The sequence below is a fragment of the Notolabrus celidotus genome, chromosome 6 (genome assembly GCF_009762535.1).
Source record: "Notolabrus celidotus isolate fNotCel1 chromosome 6, fNotCel1.pri, whole genome shotgun sequence".
Lineage (NCBI taxonomy): Eukaryota > Metazoa > Chordata > Actinopteri > Labriformes > Labridae > Notolabrus > Notolabrus celidotus.
The window spans coordinates 27,881,093-27,904,353 of NC_048277.1; the positions used below are offsets into that span (position 1 = coordinate 27,881,093).

Sequence of the window (23,261 nt, forward strand, 5' to 3'; positions counted from 1 at the left end):
TATACTGTGTTTCGTCTTGACTGTTTTGTGGTATTAATAATATCAGATATTTTTAACAAGGTTGCTCTCGTTATGTAATTCCCAGAGAGAAAAGTTCTAGTTAATGTTTGTTCCATAAGCTTGGGAAATTGTTGCCAGGCAACAGCACAGGTCAAGCTTCTTGCAGCTACTGACCCAATTAATCTGGCAATATGAGAAATAATGATACTATCTTTGCAAGGACACTTGCATATATAGCCTGCATACATGTGACACCTGGCTCTGGGCCTGTCTGTTAGTTGATTAATGCCAGTTTGCAACAATTTAAATATGTGTGCATTTGTGATGTGTTTTGCTCCTCTGCAGGAACTGCATAGAGATCATGTAAATGTGCAAACGGGTTGAAAATTAGATTCAAATCGTCCAGGGTTGTCAAAAGTAACAACTCTGTTTCTAAACCAGGGAAGGAAACTCTCCAAGGTGTGGTGAGATACATTTGTGGGATCTTAAATTGGTTAATTAAAGGGGGAATGCTGCTTATAACTGTGCTTTTTAAATCATCCAGCTCCAGAGACGCTAAAGTCAACGCGTTAGTTGGCCCAGCAATATTGGTCTAGACTGAAATATTCTAACATTTATTGCAATGCATTTTTTAATTAAAATTAATATTTCCAAAAGGAAGAACTTCAATGTAATCTCTAGGATCCTCAGGCTCGTAAAATTGAGCACAAATAATTCATAGAGCTCAGTTTGTAAACTGCTTTCTTAACAATTAGCTAGCTTGAGCATCTTCAACTTTCTTCAGTGCCGTCTGTTCAGACAATGTATCCCAACATAAATGAGCCACAGTTTTACTTCATATTTAATGCTCATTAGGACATTTTGGAATGCTAATACAAGTTGGGTGATTTTTCAACATCATACCTGGCCTGCCTGCCAAACAAAGCATGCACTGTCATTAATAGCATGTCAGTACACTCACTTTCTAGCTCAAAGCACAGCTGTGCGGGATGGTTCCCTCTTAGTCGGTTGTTCCCAACATTTACAGTGACAAAAATTACGTCCACTTTCTTCACATGCACAACCCTATAAGAGTACATTTAAAAAAAAAATCAAAGTTAAGGAGTTGGTACATGCTAGCTAACATTATTCAATTTAAGTCCTTTCCTGCTACAGATGTTGAGTTTAACTATTTTAGTATTAGTTTAAAGAATTACTGTCATATTTACATACATCAGAAAAAAGGCCCAGCAGAGGATGTACTTCCTGCGTCAGCTCAGGAAGTTCAACCTGCCCCAGGAGCTGCTGATCATGTTCTACACCTCCATCATCCAGTCTGTTCTGTGTACCTCCATCACTGTCTGGTTTGGCTCTGCAACCAAACTAGACAAACACAGACTGCAGCGGACTATAAGGACTGCAGAAAAAATCATCGGTGTCGACCTGCCCCCCATCCAGGACTTGTACCGGTCCCGGGCCAGGAAACGGGCAGGTAGCATCACTGCTGACCCCTCACACCCTGGACACAAATTCTTTAAACTCCTCCCCCCCGGCAGGCGCTACAGATCACTGTGCGCCAAAACAACCCGCCATAAGAACAGTTTCTTCCCCCAGGCTGTCACTCTGATGAACACTAAACCATAACAGTGTCACACCTGTCAGATAAATACTCTCTGTAAATATACATGTAGATACACAATGCAAAAATTCTCCAAGCAGAATTCCATATTTCTATTTTTGTACTATTTAACTACTATTTTATAATGTAAAACTACCTCTGCAACTCACCACTGCACTTTATCATATTATTTTAGCCTGTACATATTAGTCAAGCCTATTTGTTGTTTCTTTGTATTTATAGCTAAGGTTATTGTTATTATATTTTTATTTTATTTTTTATTGTAGTTCTTATTCTTATTCCTATTCTGCCTTGTACAAAGAGAGCACAGTTTACTGAAGTCAAATTCCTTGTGTGTTCAAGCATACTTGGCGAATAAAGCTGATTCTGATTCTGATTCTGTTTCTGATTCTGATATTTTTATGTCAAAGGAAAATGTCCTGTTATGATACAAGCCTCTTCCTTTTCCCTTAATTATAATCCTTCTGAACTTCTTGTTTCATGCTAACACAGCCCATTCGCTAGCTTGCGCTTAGGTTAGCCCTATTGGGTAAGTTTTTGATACCGTTCTAACACTAGGATAAAGAAGGTGGGGTTAACTTGGATATTTATGACAAAATAAATATCTAACCACATTTCATTTTGATATTCTATGTGAATTTTAAACATTCAGTTTAAATTTCCAGGGCCTTTAAAGCCAGCATACTTGCAGCCTCACATAGCAGCTAGCAAGCCTGTATTAGCTTGTTTCCCAATGAGAAATGTTTAAGTTTGGCACGTTAAGCCTCTCAAAATAAACCTTCTGAAACGTTATGACATAAAAAAAAAAGCATTCCTTTTGGTGAAACCCCTTCCTCATGTTCATACACAACTTATTATGAAGGGCTGATATATACTGTAAGTTTCTACAAATCGTTTACTGTTAAATTAAGTTGTTTACAGGAAAAACTGTTGACACTGCAGCAGTTAAAAGACCAGCCTGTGACCATGATACCACAGATTTAATCTCTGTAGCAGTCAATCATCGGTTGCCATGTACAATTGTGATTGTAGCCACACTGCTAAATCTAACATTGGAAAGTGTAGCAGTGCAAACACACAGGGTCTTACTGTTCCTTGTTTATCTGGGAGAAAGTATATCTCATGCCAGAGAGTATTAGCTGTTTGACTGAGGCCTCCTCCAAGTCTGCCATTGGGCTGAGAAATGAGATATTGATTTTTGGAGGACCATGCAGTAATTGAGAGAACACATCAAAACCAGGGTTTCAAAAATGTTTGTTGGGTGCTGGAACCTGATAGCCATGTTGTGTAACCAGTGTATTCACTACCTTCCTTCATGTAGTGGATGAATTTGTGTTGGTAGATCTTGTGACCGATTGCAGTGTGCTTTCACAAAGTTTAAGATACTTATGTTCCTTTTCTTTGGCACTCTCATGATGATTTTTTAAACATGTCACATTATTTGCTGTTTCCACATTCACATATCTTCAAGCAGGAAATCACAAATACTAAAGAACTGTCTTTGTAAAATATGAAATGCTGTTGTGTTGTATCTACAGCTAAATATAACCCAGAAAAATCCCCCACAGGAGGCAGGCTGCAGCTACAGATCAACTGGAATCTCCTTTACTGTCTTTGAGCTATCCTCCAATTAGATCAGTGTATCATGTCTTGGCATGGCCCATCATTCTGTGCTGACAGCTCCGTGACTCCAGGAGACCCTGTGAAATTTATCAGTGCAGTCAGTCTCAGCCATCCAGCGAGCAGGTTTACCCTCTCAGTCCTGTCACCGTGCCTGAGACAGTGTCTCTCCCTGGTAGCCACGAGGGAAACAGGATTCATCACTGTTCCCTTCTGCAGGTTTCTGATACTTCAGATAAATAAATCTCTCAACACATCCAACAACTTACTTCCAGGACCAAATCCCCCAGATGTAGGTTTGTGATAACAATGTCTGCTTTGCTAGTCTTCCACTGGGGGGAGGTGAATCCAGTTTTATTCTTTGCTCTTTCAACAGATCAATTGATAAATCCTACAGCGAATATTTTAACCAATCAAAATTACCCTGCTGTGTTAATTACTTAATTTTGAGTGGTCAAAACCCCATAACATCAGTTTTTAATTCTCAACAACAAAAGCAACACGAGGGTTAACCTCACATGTCATATCAAATCAATCCCCAAGAAAGGAGTCCAGCACATTTCAAGTCTGCTTGTTGACACTGTGGTAAAAGCCTAAGTTCCCATTAGCATTCTAAATTGGTAAACACTGTGACGAAAAAATATGAATTTCCATCTCAGGTTTGTCTTGAGAGTCAGAAAATAAGTGTATTACAGTTACTGCACACAGATGTGACAGCAAACTGAGGAGCTTCTGAAGTATATGACATAAAATAAGTATTTGACATAAAACAAGTCAAGGAGAAACCTGTGATGTCTCAGACTCTCAAGGACATTTAGAGAGAGACCCCCTTCCTGTTTTGTGACTTGCAGGGATAAGTTTTGCGACCCTTAGGTTAGCAGAGATGAAGGACAGTACAATATAAGACTAGATGTTAAGATAAGTTTGTGCTCTGTAGTAGGCTATGTCACTGGCTCAGACGTATAAAGGGTCTTGGTCAACAGCCTTCTGGGAGTCAGCAGATTTGCAGAGCTATTCTACCAAGCATTCTGCAGTGCTTGTTCAATACTGGTTTTGATTCTTGTAATAAACATATTACTATGCAAGCAAGCCAGTGTCACAAAGATTTCTTCTGCATCTACACATCACGGGCGGTCAAGATGTGACACTTCCGACCATCTCTGATGGGAAAAGTGGAGCAAGATCCCAGGCAACAGAGGCAGGGCTGATGAGTGCATGTCAAAGTTGCCTATTGCTACAAATTGTGATGTTTAATGTTAATTTGTTCTTCACAGAAGATGATAGGAAACGTTACAGCCTCTGGAATCAGAGAGACTATTTTTTACATGTATAAATAAATCACTATTAGATAAAAAAAAAATCATGTTTTTATCAAGCATAAACCTCTGGTCTAGAAATATGAGTCCAATGCGGAAGTGCTAAAAACTGCAGTTCATCGAGGATCCGCTTGAGGCTGGCTCCGGAAGTACTGGAAATCATATACACACCAATTCAAAAACGACAGCAGAAATAAACATGTTTACAGCCTGGTACAAAAGACGAGTGTAGTCTGGATAGCTCATTTCTCGAGCGACACACACTGTAGGGGGGGTGAATTTTTTTCTAACGCGGCAATTTCGAAGATATTGAGATTACAAGTCTTCCAATGAGAGGCACAGCTGACTTGATTGACAGGCAGGAACACTGCAGCTGTTGGCTAGGAGGCTCAAACTCCACCTCTTTACGTCAAAATCCCTCGACAGCAGCAATATGGCCGCTGCCGCCGATTGGCCTCAAAATAGCGCTTCAGAAACAGATGGCTGACATCACAGATAAATCGTCCATATTTTATACAGTCTATTGTTTTAATTCATACTTTGTGGTAATTTGTGTATGTCTTGTGTTCGTTAGCCAGACACTAAGTGGTATAGTGTATAGTGAGCAGATGGTCATGCAGCTAAGAATCACAGCTTTGCATAACCACCTGCTCACTATACACTACCCTTTACTCAAACTGCTGAATGGTTTGGAGGCAGAAAACAGAGCCTACACCCATCCATTGCTTACTTTATTTCAGAGCTCAGTCTGTATCTTACAGTTTTCAGCAAACAGTTGTAGGAAGAATATCTCAATGCAGAAATGTTGCTTTAAATTTCTGAAACTTCTTCCAATAAAGTAAATAACTGTCTGACACAGTGTGCATCTCCTCAATAATGATATAAAGAGTAAAAGACTTACTGCCCCCTGAAGATGTTAATAACACTGAAATCCACTAAACAGAAGAATGGGACGATGGTAAGAAAAGGAAGCTGCTCATCTCTCGCCTACGCACAGCTGTGGCTCAGCGGTGTCAATCATGTGATGTCAATCCTGCGGTTCCACCAGCCAGATCCCTTCTGCGCATGCCTTGGCTCCTAAAATATGTCAGTAGCGCAGTATGTCAACGCCCATCAGGCAGAGGAGATGGAGGCCTTCCGTCTATATTAATATACAGTCAGTGGTCTTGGCCAAACGCCCAAACCACATTTCACCCTTGCATCTGCTCTGCTAGCTTGGCTGAAAAAAGACAAGTCATAAGATGAAGTGGGACAGGTCATTGACAAGACTAAAGCCTATCTTGTTCCTCCGTACCTACATAACGTCAAGCTACCACACAAAATAAATCAATATCAGAAAAAATCCAGCCAGAACCCCTATAAGATTTGATTTTTCGTGTGTTAAAGTAGAACAAAAAGAAATGTTAAATATTTGGAAAATTGTTAAGTGCATAAAATTTGAAAAGTACAGCAGTGTAAGCAGTGAACAAGAATGGTGGCTGCACAGATTATTGATGCTGCCACAAGAAAGACTGGAGAACAAATCCATGTGCACAGAGGGACTGCAGAGCATGTCTGCATGTTTGTTGCATACAGACAAATATGGCAATGCAGAGTGACTTCTTTTTTTTTGGTTTTCACTGCAGCTCTCTATGTTTGTGCATTCAGTCAATGCTGCACATTCAGTAATAAACATTTTAGACTGCAGTGATGTAGGATAAATATTCTGTTGGTAAATAAATGTCTAGTTTGATTATGCCTATCGCATAGGGGGGGGTAATTTCAAAGTCAAGACATATACAAATGAATTATTTTAATAACTGTGTGCTCCTTTTTAGTCTTTGACAAAAAAAATCTCCCTCCACAGAGATCTTTAACAGCACAGTGAATTTTGCAGACCAATTACAGCCATTTGAAGAGCGCACAATTCCTGAAAATGTAATGAAAAAAACTGTCACACTGCACCAGAATACTGCAAGCTAATGCCTTTTTATCAATTTAAACTCTCTGCTAAAGTAAAAGTGACTTCTCCCTGTTGCCCTGCTTCACCAGCCACAATTACAATGATATGTGTGGTCATTAACGGTGAATATAGGACAGGCAGTGAAGTGGACTCCCCGTGGGTCCAGGCATCTGTTGCAGAGGGTTCAGCACTGCCATGGAAAATTGAACATTTAGGAGCCAGCTGGAGGACCAGTCTGCCCTGCTGTGCCACCACTACTCAGGTGCCCACTGGCTCCATGCCACCACCAGCCACAAGCCACTGGACCAAAGCAGGCCAGATGGTGCCCTTGCCAACCTATGAGCAGCCCACTGTCCACTGCCCATGTCCCCCTACTGCCCTCACATTCAACTCAGGAATGAGTTTTGGAGTCATGATAACCTGAGGAACAAAGTTTTTCGGGGAATAGAGTGACAGAAAAAGCTCAAGTGAGCGGAGGGAGTGTGTTGGAATACAAATGGGTCCCATTACGTTGTATGTTTGTTAATGTAAGCAGCTGCAAGGTAGAGTCAGAGAATCAGAGACCGTTCCGCGGGGAAATAAAGCCATCTCCAGGCTGAACTCATTTGTCCGTGCCTGTGAACTGATAGATAATTATATTAGGAGCTGTAAGTGCTCTTCTGCGATACAAGTATTACCAGCATCTCCAGAGATGCAGAACAAAGTAGGGAGAAGAGGAATCTGTGTGCTACAACCTGGGTAGTCATTGCTCTGCATCCAAATATGTGGATGTTCAAGTCTAGTCAACACAAGGGGCCTCATTTAAAATCTAAATCATTGCACATCACACTGTTAGTATTGGATCTGTGGAAGGCACAAATTAGATTTTATGTGTTCAATTTACAGAACCACAATGGCTCTCTTATTCATGTTGCACAACTCAGAGTCTAATAGATTGAGGCCTGAACTCTAGACTAAGAAGATGCCAATAAATAAGCACTTTAATCTAATACGGGATTACCAAATTTGAATGTAAAGCATCAGATAAACTGCAAAAAAAACACACATACAAAAAGTTCTGTTTGCTAATGTTCAGTGGCTAATTTCACATGTATAGTGTCTGCACACAGAGCTACTTATGTTCTGTACTATAAGTCTCTGCTGTTCATAACATGATCAATATTTGTGGACTTCAAAAGTTCATCCCTACAAATCTTTAAATCTTCGTGACAGTGTGAACTACAGCCAAAATTGCTGTGTGAAGTGTAAATGAAAACAGTGCAGAAGTTTAAATTCACATTTTATACAAGGTGATCGAGTTCAAAATGAAAAAAGATTTGGTTGACAACAACAGTCTAATTTTAAGAGCCACTTAAACATGAGCAGCTACTGAGGATGAGGAGGGGTTATTCTGTAAAGCGATGATTTCAAGGGCAGAATGCATTCAAAACTTCATTTAAAAAATATTATTGTTTCAACTTTTAACTGAGACTTAATTCATACTGCTAAGGATCTTCTTTGCTTCAAGGATAGAGGTCAACTTTTGGGTTACACATTATTGTGTATATGTGCAGACTTTGAAAAGAGAAGGAAACTTAACATGAATCTACTCATACATCTGCTACAAGTAATCCTGCTCCCTCTCTCTAACCTAGTCTTTTCTTGATGGATACATATTTTTTTAGTGCTATTAAATCATAATTTAAGCTTTAAACAACCATTGTGTACAATTAACCTTTATCACATCTACATTAGAATCTGACACACTTCAATAGATTGAAAATGCCAAAGAACAGAGGAAAAAACATTCATGAAAAGTCTACTGAATGATTTGTTACAATCAAGTTTATAGGTCACAGCCAGCTCAATCTCAGAACCTATCAGACATTTGACACTGATATATGCCTCTGGGAAAGATGGCCAGCTTTACTGCCTTCTGGTGAGACCAATGGTTAGTGATAAGTGACTTCCAGATAAAAGACTTTCTTTTTCTTTTGGCTGCATTGTTTACAGTCCAGTTAGCAACTTAAGAGACCTCTGTGTGTTAAGATCAAAAGGGAAGTGAAATCCACCCTTCCAATACAAACACCATTATTTCTTGGTTCGTTACATCCCTCGCTGTAGCACCCGTTCATCTGTTTCTGGTGAGTCTCAGTTTCACTAAATAATACCTTACAAAGACATTTCTTTAGGGCTTAATTCTGTGGTATGAACCCAAAAAGAAACCAATTTCCTAGTGATTTACCAGAAATAAACAGGTCTCAACATTGCAAAATAAAACCATGATGCAAATTAGTTTAAATAAAAGTACAAGCTTTGCCACGCCTGTCCTAATGAGGGAAAGGAAACAGCTTTTATATGCTTGTTTTGCTTTTTTGAATGGAGGTTGGATTGATCACTATTAATGCACGCAGACTGCAACAGTCAAGATTTGTAACTCAAGTTGAAATGTTTGATACCATACAGATTGTTAGCTACAATTGCATTCAGATATTTGTTCATAGAGATAAGTAAATCTTTCTCAGATTACCACAAATGATTAAATGGGTTGTCTTTACTGTAGATCATGTTCCATGTGTTTTGCTTTAAAGAGGGAATGCTTTACTTGTATGCACCAAAGCCTGCTGATACCTGATTGTTCCGGAGTACTCAAGATCTTTGTTAAAGCTCATTGAAAGATGTTTATTCAATTGAGTGATCATTTTGGAGAATTTAGTTTGTAACGCGTTTGAACTGTACTGTATTATACAGAACAGTGTTTCCCTTTATGAGATCAAATGGGTTGATAAAATAATAGAACACTTGCCCTTGTTTTATTGTTTCATAGTTTTTTTTACCAAGTAGATAGTACTACACAAGCTACAGCTGCATTAAAGTGTCACCACCACCATCACCCAATGTACAGTACTCACCTGAAAATGTACCTCAATTCATCCTGTAAGGCAAGCGACCACTTCACTGCGAAAGTGCTGGGATGTAAAGCGATGCAGATCAGGCTCGCAGCTTTTCTTCTTCTTCATGAGGTCATAGATGTGCATTTAAAGAAAAACAGTAAATACACGTTGTGGAGTGCTTGGTTTGTAAACAGGAATAGATGGTTCTGAAATGAGCTGCACAGACATGGAAACCATCGCGCAGGAAGATGTGAGGGACACTCACTTTGGCTACTCTTGAGTTTGGTGAGGGGAATCATCCCAGAGCAGATTGAGGTGTGCGTGCAGCTGATTGGTCCTGATTGAGACCAGGTGTGAGTAGTTTATATATACCTGTGAGTGTCAGTGCTCTGTGCTGACTCATTGTCTCACCTTCAGGGATAGTGAGTGGTTCCCTCTGTGTGTATGACCAATCAAAGTGTGTCTGTTTAAACTGCAGAAGATCTTTCTCTGCAGGTTTGAAAGCAGTTTCTAGTTTCTTTAGCACAGTATCTGTTTTTTCGCTGGGCCTCTTTTTCATCCAAGCGTTTTCTGTTCACCTTTAAGGCCCCTTGGGTTGTTTTTGTGTTTCCTAAAGGAGTTTCTCCAGGGTCTGGGGAGTTTGCTTTCTGGTCAGGTTTAGTTTGCCTTGCCCCAGTTTTGTTTGTTGTTTGGTTGTTTCTTGCTCATTATTATTGTTTTTTTCCCCTTTCCCTATTCAGTGTGGAGTATCTGATATTTAACCACATGAGATTAAGTATATGTTGTTAGTCTGTTTTGTTTAAAATAACTTCAGGAGGTTTCAAGAATTTGTAGAATGGCTCCATGAGGCTTCAGGAATTTCTAAGAAATGAGCACCTTGCCTATAAATGTGAGTGACAGTGACAGTTGGCATCCTTGACCAATGGTCACCTGACATGGTCATTTTAAGGTTTTCAGAGATGGAGTCCAAAATGACAATGTTGTACTGGTATTGAGATGTCCATATATATGTGTGTGTTGTGATGACACTTACACTCTTTATAAGACAGCCTTTGAAGACAGAGGACAGGAGACATTCATCTGGCCTAGTCGTCCTCCAAGCACTCGCGATGCTTGTTACTGATACTGATGCTATTTATTGTAATTAAACATATTGCAATATGAGCAAGCCAGTGTCACAAAGTTCATTCTGCATCTGCACATCACGGGCTGTTAAGACATGACAAGTGCTTGTGATATTAGTGGTTATTCCTTTGGGATAAGTTCAGAACCCCCCCATTGGAGTCCGCAATTGTGTCCCACTCACCTGCATCCTGACAGAAGACAGTTTGAACCTGCGTCTTATATACTGGTGTGACATACATCACAGATTTTGCCGTACCTAATATCAATCAATCAATCATTCCTTATTTGTATAGCGCCAAATCACAAACGTTATCTCAAGACGCTTTCACAAACATAGGAGGTCTAGACCACTCTATGTAAAATTATGAACAGAGACCCAACTTCAAGACAGGATAAGACTCAGTCTTACCCCACCGTAATCCACCATGAGCATTGCACATTGCAATATTTAGCTAGTTACAGCAGTGAGGAAAAACTTCCTTTTAACAGGCAGAAACCTCGAGCAGGACCAGACTCATGTTAGTCAGCCATCATGCCTCGACCGAGTTGAGTCTTGAAAGGGGGATAGAGGAGAATAAGACAGAGAGGTGATAGTGATGAGACGAGTAGTAGAAGCTGTTGCTGCTTGAGTTCAGCACGTCCGTGTCAGCTGGAGTCTGGAACGTCCGCAGCAGGAGGATGCCTACGGCAGCTCAGAGGAACCTATGAGACAAGGGAGCTCAGGGACTCCAGAAAGGTCTATGGTTAGTAACTTTCAATGGGACAGGCAGAGTTAAAGTAAGTGATGGGGGGTTGGGGGGTAGGGTGTGAGCTAGGATCCCATTGTGTCAATGTGCCAGTTCCCTTGGCAGTCTAAGCCTATAGCAGCATAACTAAGAGCTGGTCCAAGCCTGAGCGAGCTCTAACTATAAGTTTTATCAAAAAGGAAAGTTTTTGTTCTAATACACCTGCAATTGAGCGTAATCTGTAAACACAATAATTACACATAAATCAGACTAATACACAGGGATTAAATGTAAATGGAAATACTTTATTTCACTATTACACAATAACAAGCTTGGAAAAAAAAATTACAAAAAAGAGAAATGGAACAAAATTCTACAAAGCACCACATAATATAGACGACTCATAAATGTGGCAACTGAACCTTATGCTAACTGCCTTCACTCTATCTAAAGTATCATCATCATCATCATCATCATTGAGAAGTTAGAAATCAGCAAAAATGTTTGGACATCAAGCACAGTCATGCCAGTAATAGTAATATCTTACAGATTCATGTAGCAATGTTTCGGAGTGGGGGAGCGGTGATCCTTAAAGGGTCACTTTACAAGGTGAGACGGATCAAAGAGAGAGAGAGAGAGTGGATTTAAGGGAGTTGTAGTCCCATCATCTGTTTGGTATGACATAGGTTTGCATTTGGTATAAAGAGGAGTTGAGGAGGCAGACGCAGGTCACGGAGTATTCGCAGAAACACTTGTTATGCTTGATGAGGTACCAGATGGGGGAGTTCACTTTGTACAACATGTAATAAGAGCTAAAAATTAGCAGAAAGTACCTGAAGGTTAAAGTTATACAGTTTTCTGAATTTCATCAAATGATTTTTCCTGATTTGTGACCCCCATCTATTTGGATCAGCAGGCTAAACCCTAACAACGCAAACACTCGATGACCCGCGCCTGTGAGGAGGACGGTGAGGAGACATTGGGGTGGTGTTACTTTTTTTTACATGGAGAACACTGTACAGGTGCCTTCACATCTGCCGGGACTAAAGGCACATGGGGTCCACTGAGCAACAGATGTGTCCATTCTGGAAAAGAGAAAGCAGAGCGTGGATTACTGTCACATTAAGACCTCGGGAAACTCTTTTTGAAGCTCAGCTGATAATGTTCTTCAGGTGGCGGCGGTGCTGCCGCAGACAGACTTAGTTTGGCATTTACAATTCCTCTGGGTGTCATTTCAGCACCAACTGATCCTAGGCAGTGACAGTGTACTGAGAATACAAATGTGGATGCTCTCTGAGTCCTTTGGCTTTAAACTTAGGGGACTGATAAGCTCTAAAGGTTTGCAGGCACTGCACGGTTTGAGCCAAATCACCGAAGAAACGTACTGTAACGCAACACACTGTTTCAAAATGATAAATCCCAAATACTCCTTTTAAATCTTAGAGATAGCTTGAGGAATATTTATAAGTTCGTCCACAGAGAATGGCTTCCATCGTTTCCTGTCAAGCAGGCTGAAAGAAAATATTCCATTTTAGAAACTCAGGCGAGGGAGTCAGTCTTGGTGGATTAGCACTAAAGCTGAAGCTACAATTTAGGCTCACAATTGGTAATGAAGTGGATATTTGTCTGCATAGTTCAGTTCCTCAATGATTCTTCTGTGGTACAAGTCTTAAAACAAAAACTTGTGGAGAGCAGCTTTATTCCACCTGATTAACTAGAACCAATTACACAAGTTCAGCTCAGTTTTATACATATATGAGGTTTTATTCAACACAAGTATTGTGTGCACAAACATGTCTGCTTGTTCAGCCAGAGCAGAACAGACTGAGATTTCTAGCTGGAGCTGGGCAGCAGGCGGGAGGATGAGGGGCTGACAGGTGTTTTTATGTGTGGGTTTCTCTCAGTCCAAGTTTTAAGCTGAGGCTTCAGAAAAAAATACCTCAATATTTTGGAAACCACACTTATTGTGACTTTTCTTCTAGCTGAGAGTTATCTAGAGTTAGCTAGAACAGGGGCTCTCAAACTTTTTGAAGCCAGGGACCCCTTACAGGTGAGAACATTTTCTAAGGACCCCCTCGTAATTTTAACATAGATTAAGCACATGCTCACCACCATTTACACTCTTAGATGCCCTTGGAACGATTTTTATTGTACAACTTAAAATACTTCAGACCTGTACCATAGTGATAAACAGATAACACTTCAATTTAAATCATATAAATACCACTTGTATACTTTAAAACAGAGGGTCATTAATTTCCCTGTGTACTCAACATGACAGCATTTATACTTTTCAAGTAATTGATCTTAAAAGCTTTCAGAAAATTAACCGTAGCAAGACTCACATATCCCTTCAACTAATGACACAGCACAATTTTATAATTTATTAGAAATGTATTCTAATTATTTCACGGACCCCCACGCTATGGTACACGGACCCCCAGGGGTCCCAGGACCCCACTTTGAGAACCACTGAGCTAGAAGACTGGAAAAATCATCAAACATCCAGCAACTAGCTAGCTTTGTTTCGCATAAAGACTGGAAACAGGTTCCAACTGAACATCTTGTGGCTCTTAAATTTTGATTTTTGTGGAGGCATAATGAAGGAGGTAACACGTTATTTGACTGCTGGCAGGCAAGTGTACTTTATGCTAAGCTAACCACTAGGGATGTGCACATGTCTGTAGGCTGTCTGGTTAAACTGGCATGTAACCACATGGTCAGAGTAATGTGTGACCACTACAGGTACGTGGATGTTAACCCACAAGGAGGACTGAAGGCTGGTGGTGCTAGCTCTGCTACTGTTAGCCACACTGGGCAAACCAATGTGACAGACTCTGTGGTCCCCTGATCGGCCCTGTTCAATAAACTGTGCTCAATTTTGAATTCAAATTTCCATTTAAATGACCAGGAAATAAGTCCCTTTGGAAGTTCTCTACTAACCACACTAGCTGCTGGATAAAGTTTTATATGTGGAAGACTGATATGTGATATTTCCTAATGCAACTCAATGCAAGAAAGAATCAAACTGTAAATAGGTCAAAGGATATCCACTGTATTCCTTTCTATTGACATTATTCAAACAAAATAATTCAATCCCTTAAAATATTAAATAAAGACAAATGAGAGAAAAATAATCCAACAAGGAATAAGGAACATAATTATTGTGTTTTATAACCAAAACAATGCTGGATACGAAGTCTTATATATTTTTTTCCCAGAAGCAATAAAAATAAATTAAAACTGTTTATTTTTCATTACAAAATAAAAATGGATTAACTAATTCCATTCACCACCCTCTCTGTTTTTTCACTTTTATTGCTGCTTTTTCAATTTAGGAGGAATATGTGCTTTCCATGTGATAAGGGTTTGTTCCATGAACACCTGCAGACCTATTGACTAAGAGAGAAACACAGCAATGAGGTCTTGGAGATGCACAAAACGCCTCCACAATGCTTTGTCTGGCCTGAAGTGTGCATGCTTTTTTTTTCTGACAGAGCATAAAGGGTTTGCAATTTCTAAACCATTTTCTTTCGTGTCTTGTCAGCCTCTGCACTCTGCAAACTGTAATTTGCTGTTTGGAGGCTGCCGGCGGGTTCTGGCGCCCTTACCTTGCACTGGCACAGGGTGCACTCCGTGCCATGTTTAATCCAGGAGGAGCCGCTGAAGCGTGAGATGTTGTGCTCGTCAGTGCACGTCTTGGTGATGTCGTTGCGGATGGTGTCGGCCTGGCAGGGATCGGTGACACAGCGGGGACAGCACTCGCCCTCGGGCACCACGGTAAACTCGCAGTCCACAGGCGGGCACGGCAGGGGCCAGCAGTCCACCTGCCCCTGCTGAGGACACGGAGAGAAACAATTTCAGAAAGAAAAACAGAGAAAAAGGAGGAAAGGAAATCCAGAAAAGTCTTTGCAAATGCATTCCAGCATTTTCCAGGCTAAACAAGTTATTCATGCAAATATTTCTCCTGACGCTGTGTATTTGCATGCTACAGGGAGCGTCTCCACTTGATGACAAAAAAAAGCTGTTAAGGTACCCAGAAAATATAGATGAGCAGAGCAAGCTTCTCACTCAGTCAGCAATTTTTATTTAGACAGTGGAGGTAAACGCTCCAGCTTTTTAATTGACTTGTTCTTGTCCCTCCTTTTCCTTGTTGTTCTCATATTAATCTCAAACTTTCAGCACACAAAGCCTTATTGGATTCCTCCTGCTGCCATTTTCTGCTGGCCTGAGAAAACAGCTCATATATATATTTTTTGTTCACGTCCTGCCTTCTGTTTGCTGTATCTATCTGGCGCTGACCCACTTGTGCTCACATTGCCATCCTGTCTGCTCCACATCTACCTTGGAAATTAAATATGAGCTCAGACTGTATGGGCTTAAACAGACCAAAGGTATATACACACACATAAAGTTACCAGAGGCTCGATGCAAGTGTCCCAATGGGGATATTTAATATCACTGAGAATGGTCTGGCTCAGCATTTTCCAGGTTATGTTGTAGTAAATTAGTCTAGCTATAAAGCACCGGCTCACGCCTGCTAATGCCCACTCTGTGCCTCCATGCAGAGTGTAAACATTTAGAGTGGGAAATCCCCCCGAGTGGGATTCTTCGCCAGCAGCCAGAGGGAGGGATTGAATGCAGCCTCAGGTATCTGTCCCCTGCTGCGATAAGGGACACTGTCGCCTTTGTCTGTTTATGCAGATGTGGCCTATGATGACAAAGGAGGATGAGATTTGCTGCACAATCAGCTTTTATTTGCCTTGAGCAGCGTGGTGTGGGACTAGACCAACCTTAAAAAGGAATCTGGTCTTTCATTTCTTTTTTTTGTGATATTTCAGAAGGTTATTATTCTAATCTGGCTTTGCATTCAGATTTCATGCTATCTCACTGCAACTTAATCTCCTTGATTTTTACACGGACAGATGTCAGGATTCGCCGCGTACAAGACTGCATGTCACATAAAGCCTCCAGGAGATTAAAACTAGTGACATTTATCTTAGCCCAGGAATTAGCCTGCAGCAATCATGCTCTTTCTTTTATGCGCCAGGACCTGCAGCGCAACCTATGGCTGAGAAAAATCCATGCTTCTTTGATCTTCTGCAGTCCAACAAGATAGCAAATCACAAGTGGCCCGTGTGTGCACATGCCACAAAGGCCACGCTCTTGATTTCAAATGATTGCACAAGTACAGTGAGCAGGGTACAGGGTACAGGGGGAGAGGGAGGATTCACATCTTGGGTCTTGGGAGAATGTTTTGCCCATCTGGCTGCTGTCACTGTGTATTTGAAGGCCCCCGCTGAGCCTGGACATCCATGGCTCTGCTAAGTGTAGCAGCATTCAAGGTTCATTTCACGTCCCTGTCACGCTACTGGAGCTTCAGTACGGTATCGCTCAGCAGCCAACCCCCCCCCCACCCCCCTCTCTCCACCCTTTCAAGTGCTGCTCTTTGTACTGTGATGCTGGTGGTCCTTTGCTCTGTCTGTGCGTCTCTGTGCATCTTTAATCAACGGTGTTTCATTCATTCTGTGTGTTTATGTCTTTGCATGAAAGCGCAAGTGTGTGTTGCTGTGGTGACAGGTGTGCCTGCATTCTCAAACACAAGTACAAAGTGTGTTTACATGTGTACATATGTACATACCAATGTTTGTCCACTCTCTATGTATGTATGCTCTGAAATCTCCGATGTGTTTGTGTCTGTTTGTGTCAACATCTATAAGTGCCGACAGCCTCAGAGAGAGTGAAGCCGAGCAAACCCATTTTCAGCCGACTGTGCTTCCCTGCTGCCTCTCGGCTGAGCACTGATTTTCAAACTCTTCTATAACGACTTGCTGTAAGAAATCCAAAAAGCAGCCCTCAGGTCCGGATGGCATTACAATGGAAGGAGGGGAGGAGGGAGGGAGGGAGGGAAATGGCATTGCTGTTGCTACTCAGGCCATAAATCTGTCAAACTGGAGGCAACTCATATTAGCTACAAGTAGGGCTGATCTTTAAAAGCAACAAAAAAGAAACGGGAGGGACGAAGAAAAATGAGTTGTAAAGTGCTCGTCTGAAATCCACAGTGAGGATGATTTGTGAGTCACTGAACAGACGGAGTGACACGGGTGTGGGAGTGTAGCACAGCTGAGTGTGGGAGACACGAGACAAGACGTTAGGGTAGAATGTAAAGCATGACATTTACATTGCAGATGCATGCGGTTACAAGGCAAGAGGGGCAATCGCAGGCAGGATTTATTGGTTTTGCATGTTTATGGAGGAAACACTTATGAGAAGCCTCCCTGTCGTTTGAACAGCAGAGGAGTGTAAACCTGGGAAAAGGTCGGCAAGGCGCGGCAGAACACAAATAAAAACTGTGCAAATGTCTCGCTGTGGAAGATTCATGCAGGGGAACACAATGTTGTTTTGTTATGTAGGAGAAATAGGATCGCATGTAGAGGACACTCGACAAACATGCTGCAGAAACTCATCAATCAACACAAGAATGCACTCTGCACAACTTCCCCGAAGCACGCATTGAAGATACCAAAGTATACGCCCTACGACACTCAAGCTACACACATTTTCTCCTGTTCCAACCTTGAAAGTATCCTTCAATAAAACGTATAATTCCATCACAGCAGACAACAGTGCAGAGGGTCCTTTGAATCCTTTAAAATCTCTCTAATCGCTCTCCCTTCATTCTGCCGGGGCATGAAAAGCAATCTTCATTTTCTCCTCTCTGCAACCTTCCTATTCAGCTCTTAATCACTCCTCTTCTCTTGTCACAAAACTTTTCTCCTTGACTTTCTCTGCAGAGCACATCTCTCATTCATGAGCATTTCCATGGAGACCGGAGTATTTGTTCCGTTTCTTGTGTGGGCACCGTGGCACAGCGATGAATGCACATGTTGTTTTAACTCTCATCGTAAGCAGCTCTGGATAAAAACATCAACTAAACTGCACACTGTGTACTACAGTGTAGTGTTCCTTCAAGTTAAATGTCAGCTGTCTATACTCACCAGGCACTGACACTGCTGGCAGTTCTCCACCCACGTGTCCCCGCTGCCGTACGTGAGCAGGCCGTTCTGGTGCAGACATTGGCTGCTCAGGCGGGGGTCACACTCGGGGCAGCAGAAGAGGTCGGCGTTGGGGTTGTCGCAGTCGCAAACCATCCTGCGGCACATCACCTGGCCAGCCTGAGCGAGGGGCAGAAACACATGCATCACATTAGTATGATAAAACATTTAACACGGTCACGAGTGCATATATACGTGCATGCACAGACAAGGCCATTTGCTCGATAGGATCATTAAACATGCATGTTGATGATAAATATTGAAACACAGGCTGCATAGAATGTCCCGAGCAACCGTTTAGAAGCTGCAGTTTATGGTTATTCAATGTTAGCTTCTTCCAGACTGGATCATTTTTCACAAACTCTGATGCACAGCGGTTCTTTAGGGGTTATTATTCAACAGTGTGACGTTTGAAGGAGTGCTGCTCGGCTGTTTCATTGTTTCAGTCATTTTTGACATCTTCCAAAAACAAGAAACAGTTTGAATCTAAAAAAAAAGGACTATATTCTTTGACACAAACTTCTCTCAAACTCACACCCAGAGCTACTGCTTTGATTTGTTAGTGCCTCAGACAGAGTAGGAAGTTAATATGGTAGTTTTTAATCCAGATGTAATGTCTGAGAGTATAATGAAAACTTAACTAAATCTATCAATAATCCACAGAAATACGAGCTTTATTCATATTTGTGTTATAGTTTTAATTAGGGATGTTCTGAAGTGACACATTTCGAAGATGTTTTATCAAAAATTTAAAGTCTGACTAACTGACGGTGTGTAAATGCTTAGAGAACAGTCAAAAGTAAGCACGATTGGGGCGCTGGTGGAGGCCACAGTCCTCGTCACAGGAGTCGCCGGTTCGATTCCCGTCCGCTACCATTCCTGCATGTCTTCCCCCACTCTCTACTCCCCACATTCCCTGTCTCTCTTCAGCTGTACTACCAAATAAAGGCAAAAATGCTAAAAAAAACATAACTAAAATAAATAATTAAAAAAAAGTAAGCACAATTTATTGCACACCCCTAAACAAGTGACTGCAGACTCTGCGGGTGAACTACGTCAAATTGGTATACCATGTGTGGCTAACTCCAGCAGATAGTACCACCCATAGACTGTATAAATAATGCACGTAGTATCTGTGACATCACACATCTGTTCCTGAGCGCTGTTTTGAAGCCAATCGCCGGCGGCAGCCATATTGGAAATGCAGAACTCAACCAGTCAAAGTGTGAGGTAAAGAGACAGAGGTTGAGCCTCCCAGCCAACAGCTATGTGTTCCCGTCCGGGAGTCAAGTCAGACATGTCCTTATTTTATTCGGGCAAAAACTCAAAATGAACAAAACTCTTCTGAACCATTGCATTAGAAAGAAATTCACCCCCTGTACAGTGTGTGCCGATAGAGAAATTAGCTATGTAGAGCCAAGCTGTTTTTTGAACCAGGCTGTAAACATGTTTATTAATGCTGCAAAGATGGTCTTTCTTGAATGGGTGTGTATGTGGTTTCCGGTGTTTCTGCAGCCAGCCTCAAGCGGATTCTCAATGAATTACAGTTTATAAAACTTCCGCATGGGCTTCATATTTTCAGACCGGAGGTTGCCACTTGGCACCACCAGCATGTGCTACATCTCAGACACAACAAATGACCTGCATTTCATGCACGCAGTAATGAATTTGTTATTCACTTGTTTAACTGACTGGTAACTCTGGTGTCAACTAGCGATCGTGTCGAGGTTTGACGGTGTAGTCGACTAAACGTGCACATTACTTATTAAAATGAGTATTGATGAAACCAAGATGCAGGATTTAAAAACTAAAACTAATCCGGTAAGTTCTTCAGTGTTCAGATATTAATTAATCTTGTGCTTGGTTTCTCTATGGCTGCCTTATTTAAGATTCTGAACCACTTTAATACCCAGAGACTGCAGCTGTACTTAGAGTTTCTGTAATTTGATTTTTTCTCCTGCCAATTAAATCAAAGCACTTTAACTTCTTAAATGTTTTAGAAATGAGCGACCCCACTGACAGATGCACTGATGCAGTAAACCCCACCCATCTGCTGCATCCCTGTGGACTCAAACAATAAACTATTTGCATATTGTGTGACCTCAGTCTGGACACATCCCAATCTCGATCTCTCCTGAGCTGTTTGACCTTGGTTCCTCTCCATCAGTTAGTCACAGCTCTCAATTGAACATCCAGCTGTGTCCACCCAAATCCAAAACAATAACATGTTTACTCCTTTGCTTCCTTTGGCTCTCAATACGACTAATTTTGACAGGCAGCTCCTCAATCTCTCAAATCAATTAATATGAGTCATTTAATTAGGGAGCCATATCTGCCCTGGTCCTTTGTAATCAAATGAATAATTTGCTGCTTGATCATTCACTACCGACACTAATCCACTATAATCACCTTCCACCACTGCCAGACACTTGGCATTAGGTTGAGTGAAAAGCTGAATTGCTAAGTAAGACTGGTCGGTGACCTCATAATCATGGAGAGAAAAAAAAGTGCTTGGGATGATGGAGCGAGTTTTTCCGGATCACGTATTCCCAGATGCCTTGTCACTGAGGTGTCAAAAAAAATCAAAACAACAGCATCAAAAGCTTGAGTCACTTTGATGGACCTTTTAAAAAAAAAAATCACTAAATAACGCTCACACACTTTAATTAAACTGCTCATCACAGAGGCATCACTGTCACTTTCAACAGCACTGTCACATCAGGGTATATCATGCCAGAGTTTTCATCTGCACTCTCTTTCTGTCTCTGTCTCAGTCGAGGCATTTTCCTACCAAATTCACCCTTTCGGATTTAGTAGGAGAAAGGCGATGGATCAGGGCAGTGTTTCATTTTGAGCAGAATTTGATTAGTCTTGTGGAAATGAAGCACACCACTGCGTTCTAATATTTCTGAAAATTACTTGGCCCTAAGGGGTCACTGAGTCCTGTCACATCAGAAAGAGGCAGAATAAAATTCTCTATTGTTTCACTGTAATTACAGACAGTACCAGAAGCTGGTGCAGCAGCGACATAGCCCGCTCATTAACTAAAAAGAAAAGATCAAGGGTTTTAAAGGAACAATGAAACAAGTTAGGGAATAAATAATGCACTGCTGTTAATGTGCAGCAAGCCCCTTCTGTTAATACTGTGGAGTCTTAGTCTTGAAGCTCCTGTGAGGAACTTTTTGAGTTTGTGGTGATTTTAGCGCCCCCTGTGGACAAAGCAGAACAACGTATCTCAACGTTGATTTTTTTTCTGTACACATGTAAGAAGTATATTCCAACAATATCATTTGGACAATACATCTTTTCAACAGTGCATCATATCATCCAACACACTGAGACAAACACTGGTTCAGTAATGTAGTTTATGCCACACAGTGTAACGAAGATGGCAGGGAATGGTACATTGGTGAAACTAAACAACCTCTCCACAGACGCATGGCCCAACACAGAAGAGCCAGCTCCTCAGGCCAGGACTTAGCCGTACATCTGCACCTCAAGGACAAGGGACTCTCCTTTGAGGACAGCAATGTTCAGATCCTGGACAGAGAAGAGCGTTGGTATGAAAGAGGGGTCAAGGAATCTATGTTAAGCTTGAACACCCTTCTCTTAACAGAGGTGGTGGACTAAGACTCCGTTTGTCTCCTACATAAAAAAGCTGTTCAATTCTCTGTCAAAACAAGTAAGACCATACTCACACCAGAGACCATGTGACTCTAATGACTCACAGCTGACCCATCACCCTAACGACTGTCAGTAACTAGGCTAAAGATAGTCAGGAGGTACAGAATGACTAATAGAAACGAGACTAACGACCCCACTTAGGACCCTTTGTGACTCCTGGACACACCCACGACTGTTAGTGGCTTATATCTTCGAGCTCTTCCCCAGTCTTGTCACACATATATTAACAAACATTCACACACACACACTCTTTTATTCCTCCACTTTAATTTATTTTATTTTCCTTATTCTTACTCTTCTTCTCTTTTTCTCTACTTTATCTTTATTAATTTACCTCTTGTTTTATTTTATATCATTTTTTTCTTTACCTCTTTATTTCTCTACTTCCTTATTTCTTTATTATTTATTTTGGTGCCTGGGTCCACGGTATCCTGTAACCTCTTGAGTCCTCTGCCTCCCTCCTCCTCCTTCCACCACAGATCAACAATGGACAGAAAAGGGTTACAACACTCTGAGCTGTCCCACCAGGCTCAAGAATCACCTTAGCCTGAGTCTGGTCAGAACTGAAGAAGCCTTTCGGAGGAGAGGTGAAGCGTCTCCAAGAATTTCTACCAGTCCAGTTGCCTTATGGATCAAGCTTTGGATTACCATGACCTGGATGACTGAGAACCTTCACAGATATCATATCAGTCAATGCATCTTTGCCACATACTGTGAAAACAAAGTCTGTTTCTGCAGCTGGTTGTAACGTTTCGTCTGAATCCTAACTGACAACAGTGTTTGCAGACTTTGAAATGAACTTTTAAGAAATCATCAGTCTTGTCACTAATGGTCTTGTTCCCTTTTGCAGGTTTTGTAGGTCATATAAAGGCATCAGTAATAAATTCAGTCTGTTTCATAACCAGTTAAAAGTCCTCACAGGCGCTGTAAAGCTCAAATAACTGCTTCTGTTGCCAACTTAAAAGCAGCGTAAACAACCTTTTAGAACAATCTTTAAATGTTATCTACATCATTCAGGAGGGCATTGTCACTTAGTACATGCAGCAGCATTTTGCATTTTTCATTCTTAGCCATGTTTTGAGTGAGATACTAAATCATAACTTTACTCTGTTTACTCTCTTCTGCTGTGTTACGGTCTACAACAATTTCTGACAGAAACATCTGTCAAACATCAACATGTGTCTGAATTTGCCCGTTTTTATGTTTCTAGGCTCTTTTGCCTTTATGATAGGACAGCTGAAGAGAGACAGGAAATGTGGGGAGTAGAGAGCGGGGGAAGACATGCAGCAAATGGTTGTGGCCA

General features: G+C 41.3%; 1 protein-coding gene across 1 annotated transcript in view; it reads right to left on the bottom strand.

The window, feature by feature from the left end:
- Positions 1-11,503: 11,503 nt before the first annotated feature.
- The window catches only part of nell2a (neural EGFL like 2a), a 112,356-nt gene continuing 100,598 nt past the window's right edge, over positions 11,504-23,261 (bottom strand). The window contains exons 18-20 of the mRNA XM_034684760.1: positions 18,218-18,394; positions 14,831-15,055; positions 11,504-12,304 (exon numbers count right to left, since the gene is read on the bottom strand). Coding sequence (XP_034540651.1) covers positions 12,263-12,304; positions 14,831-15,055; positions 18,218-18,394 — 444 coding nt within the window. The 3' untranslated portion in view covers positions 11,504-12,262. The remainder of the gene's footprint in view (positions 12,305-14,830; positions 15,056-18,217; positions 18,395-23,261) is intronic.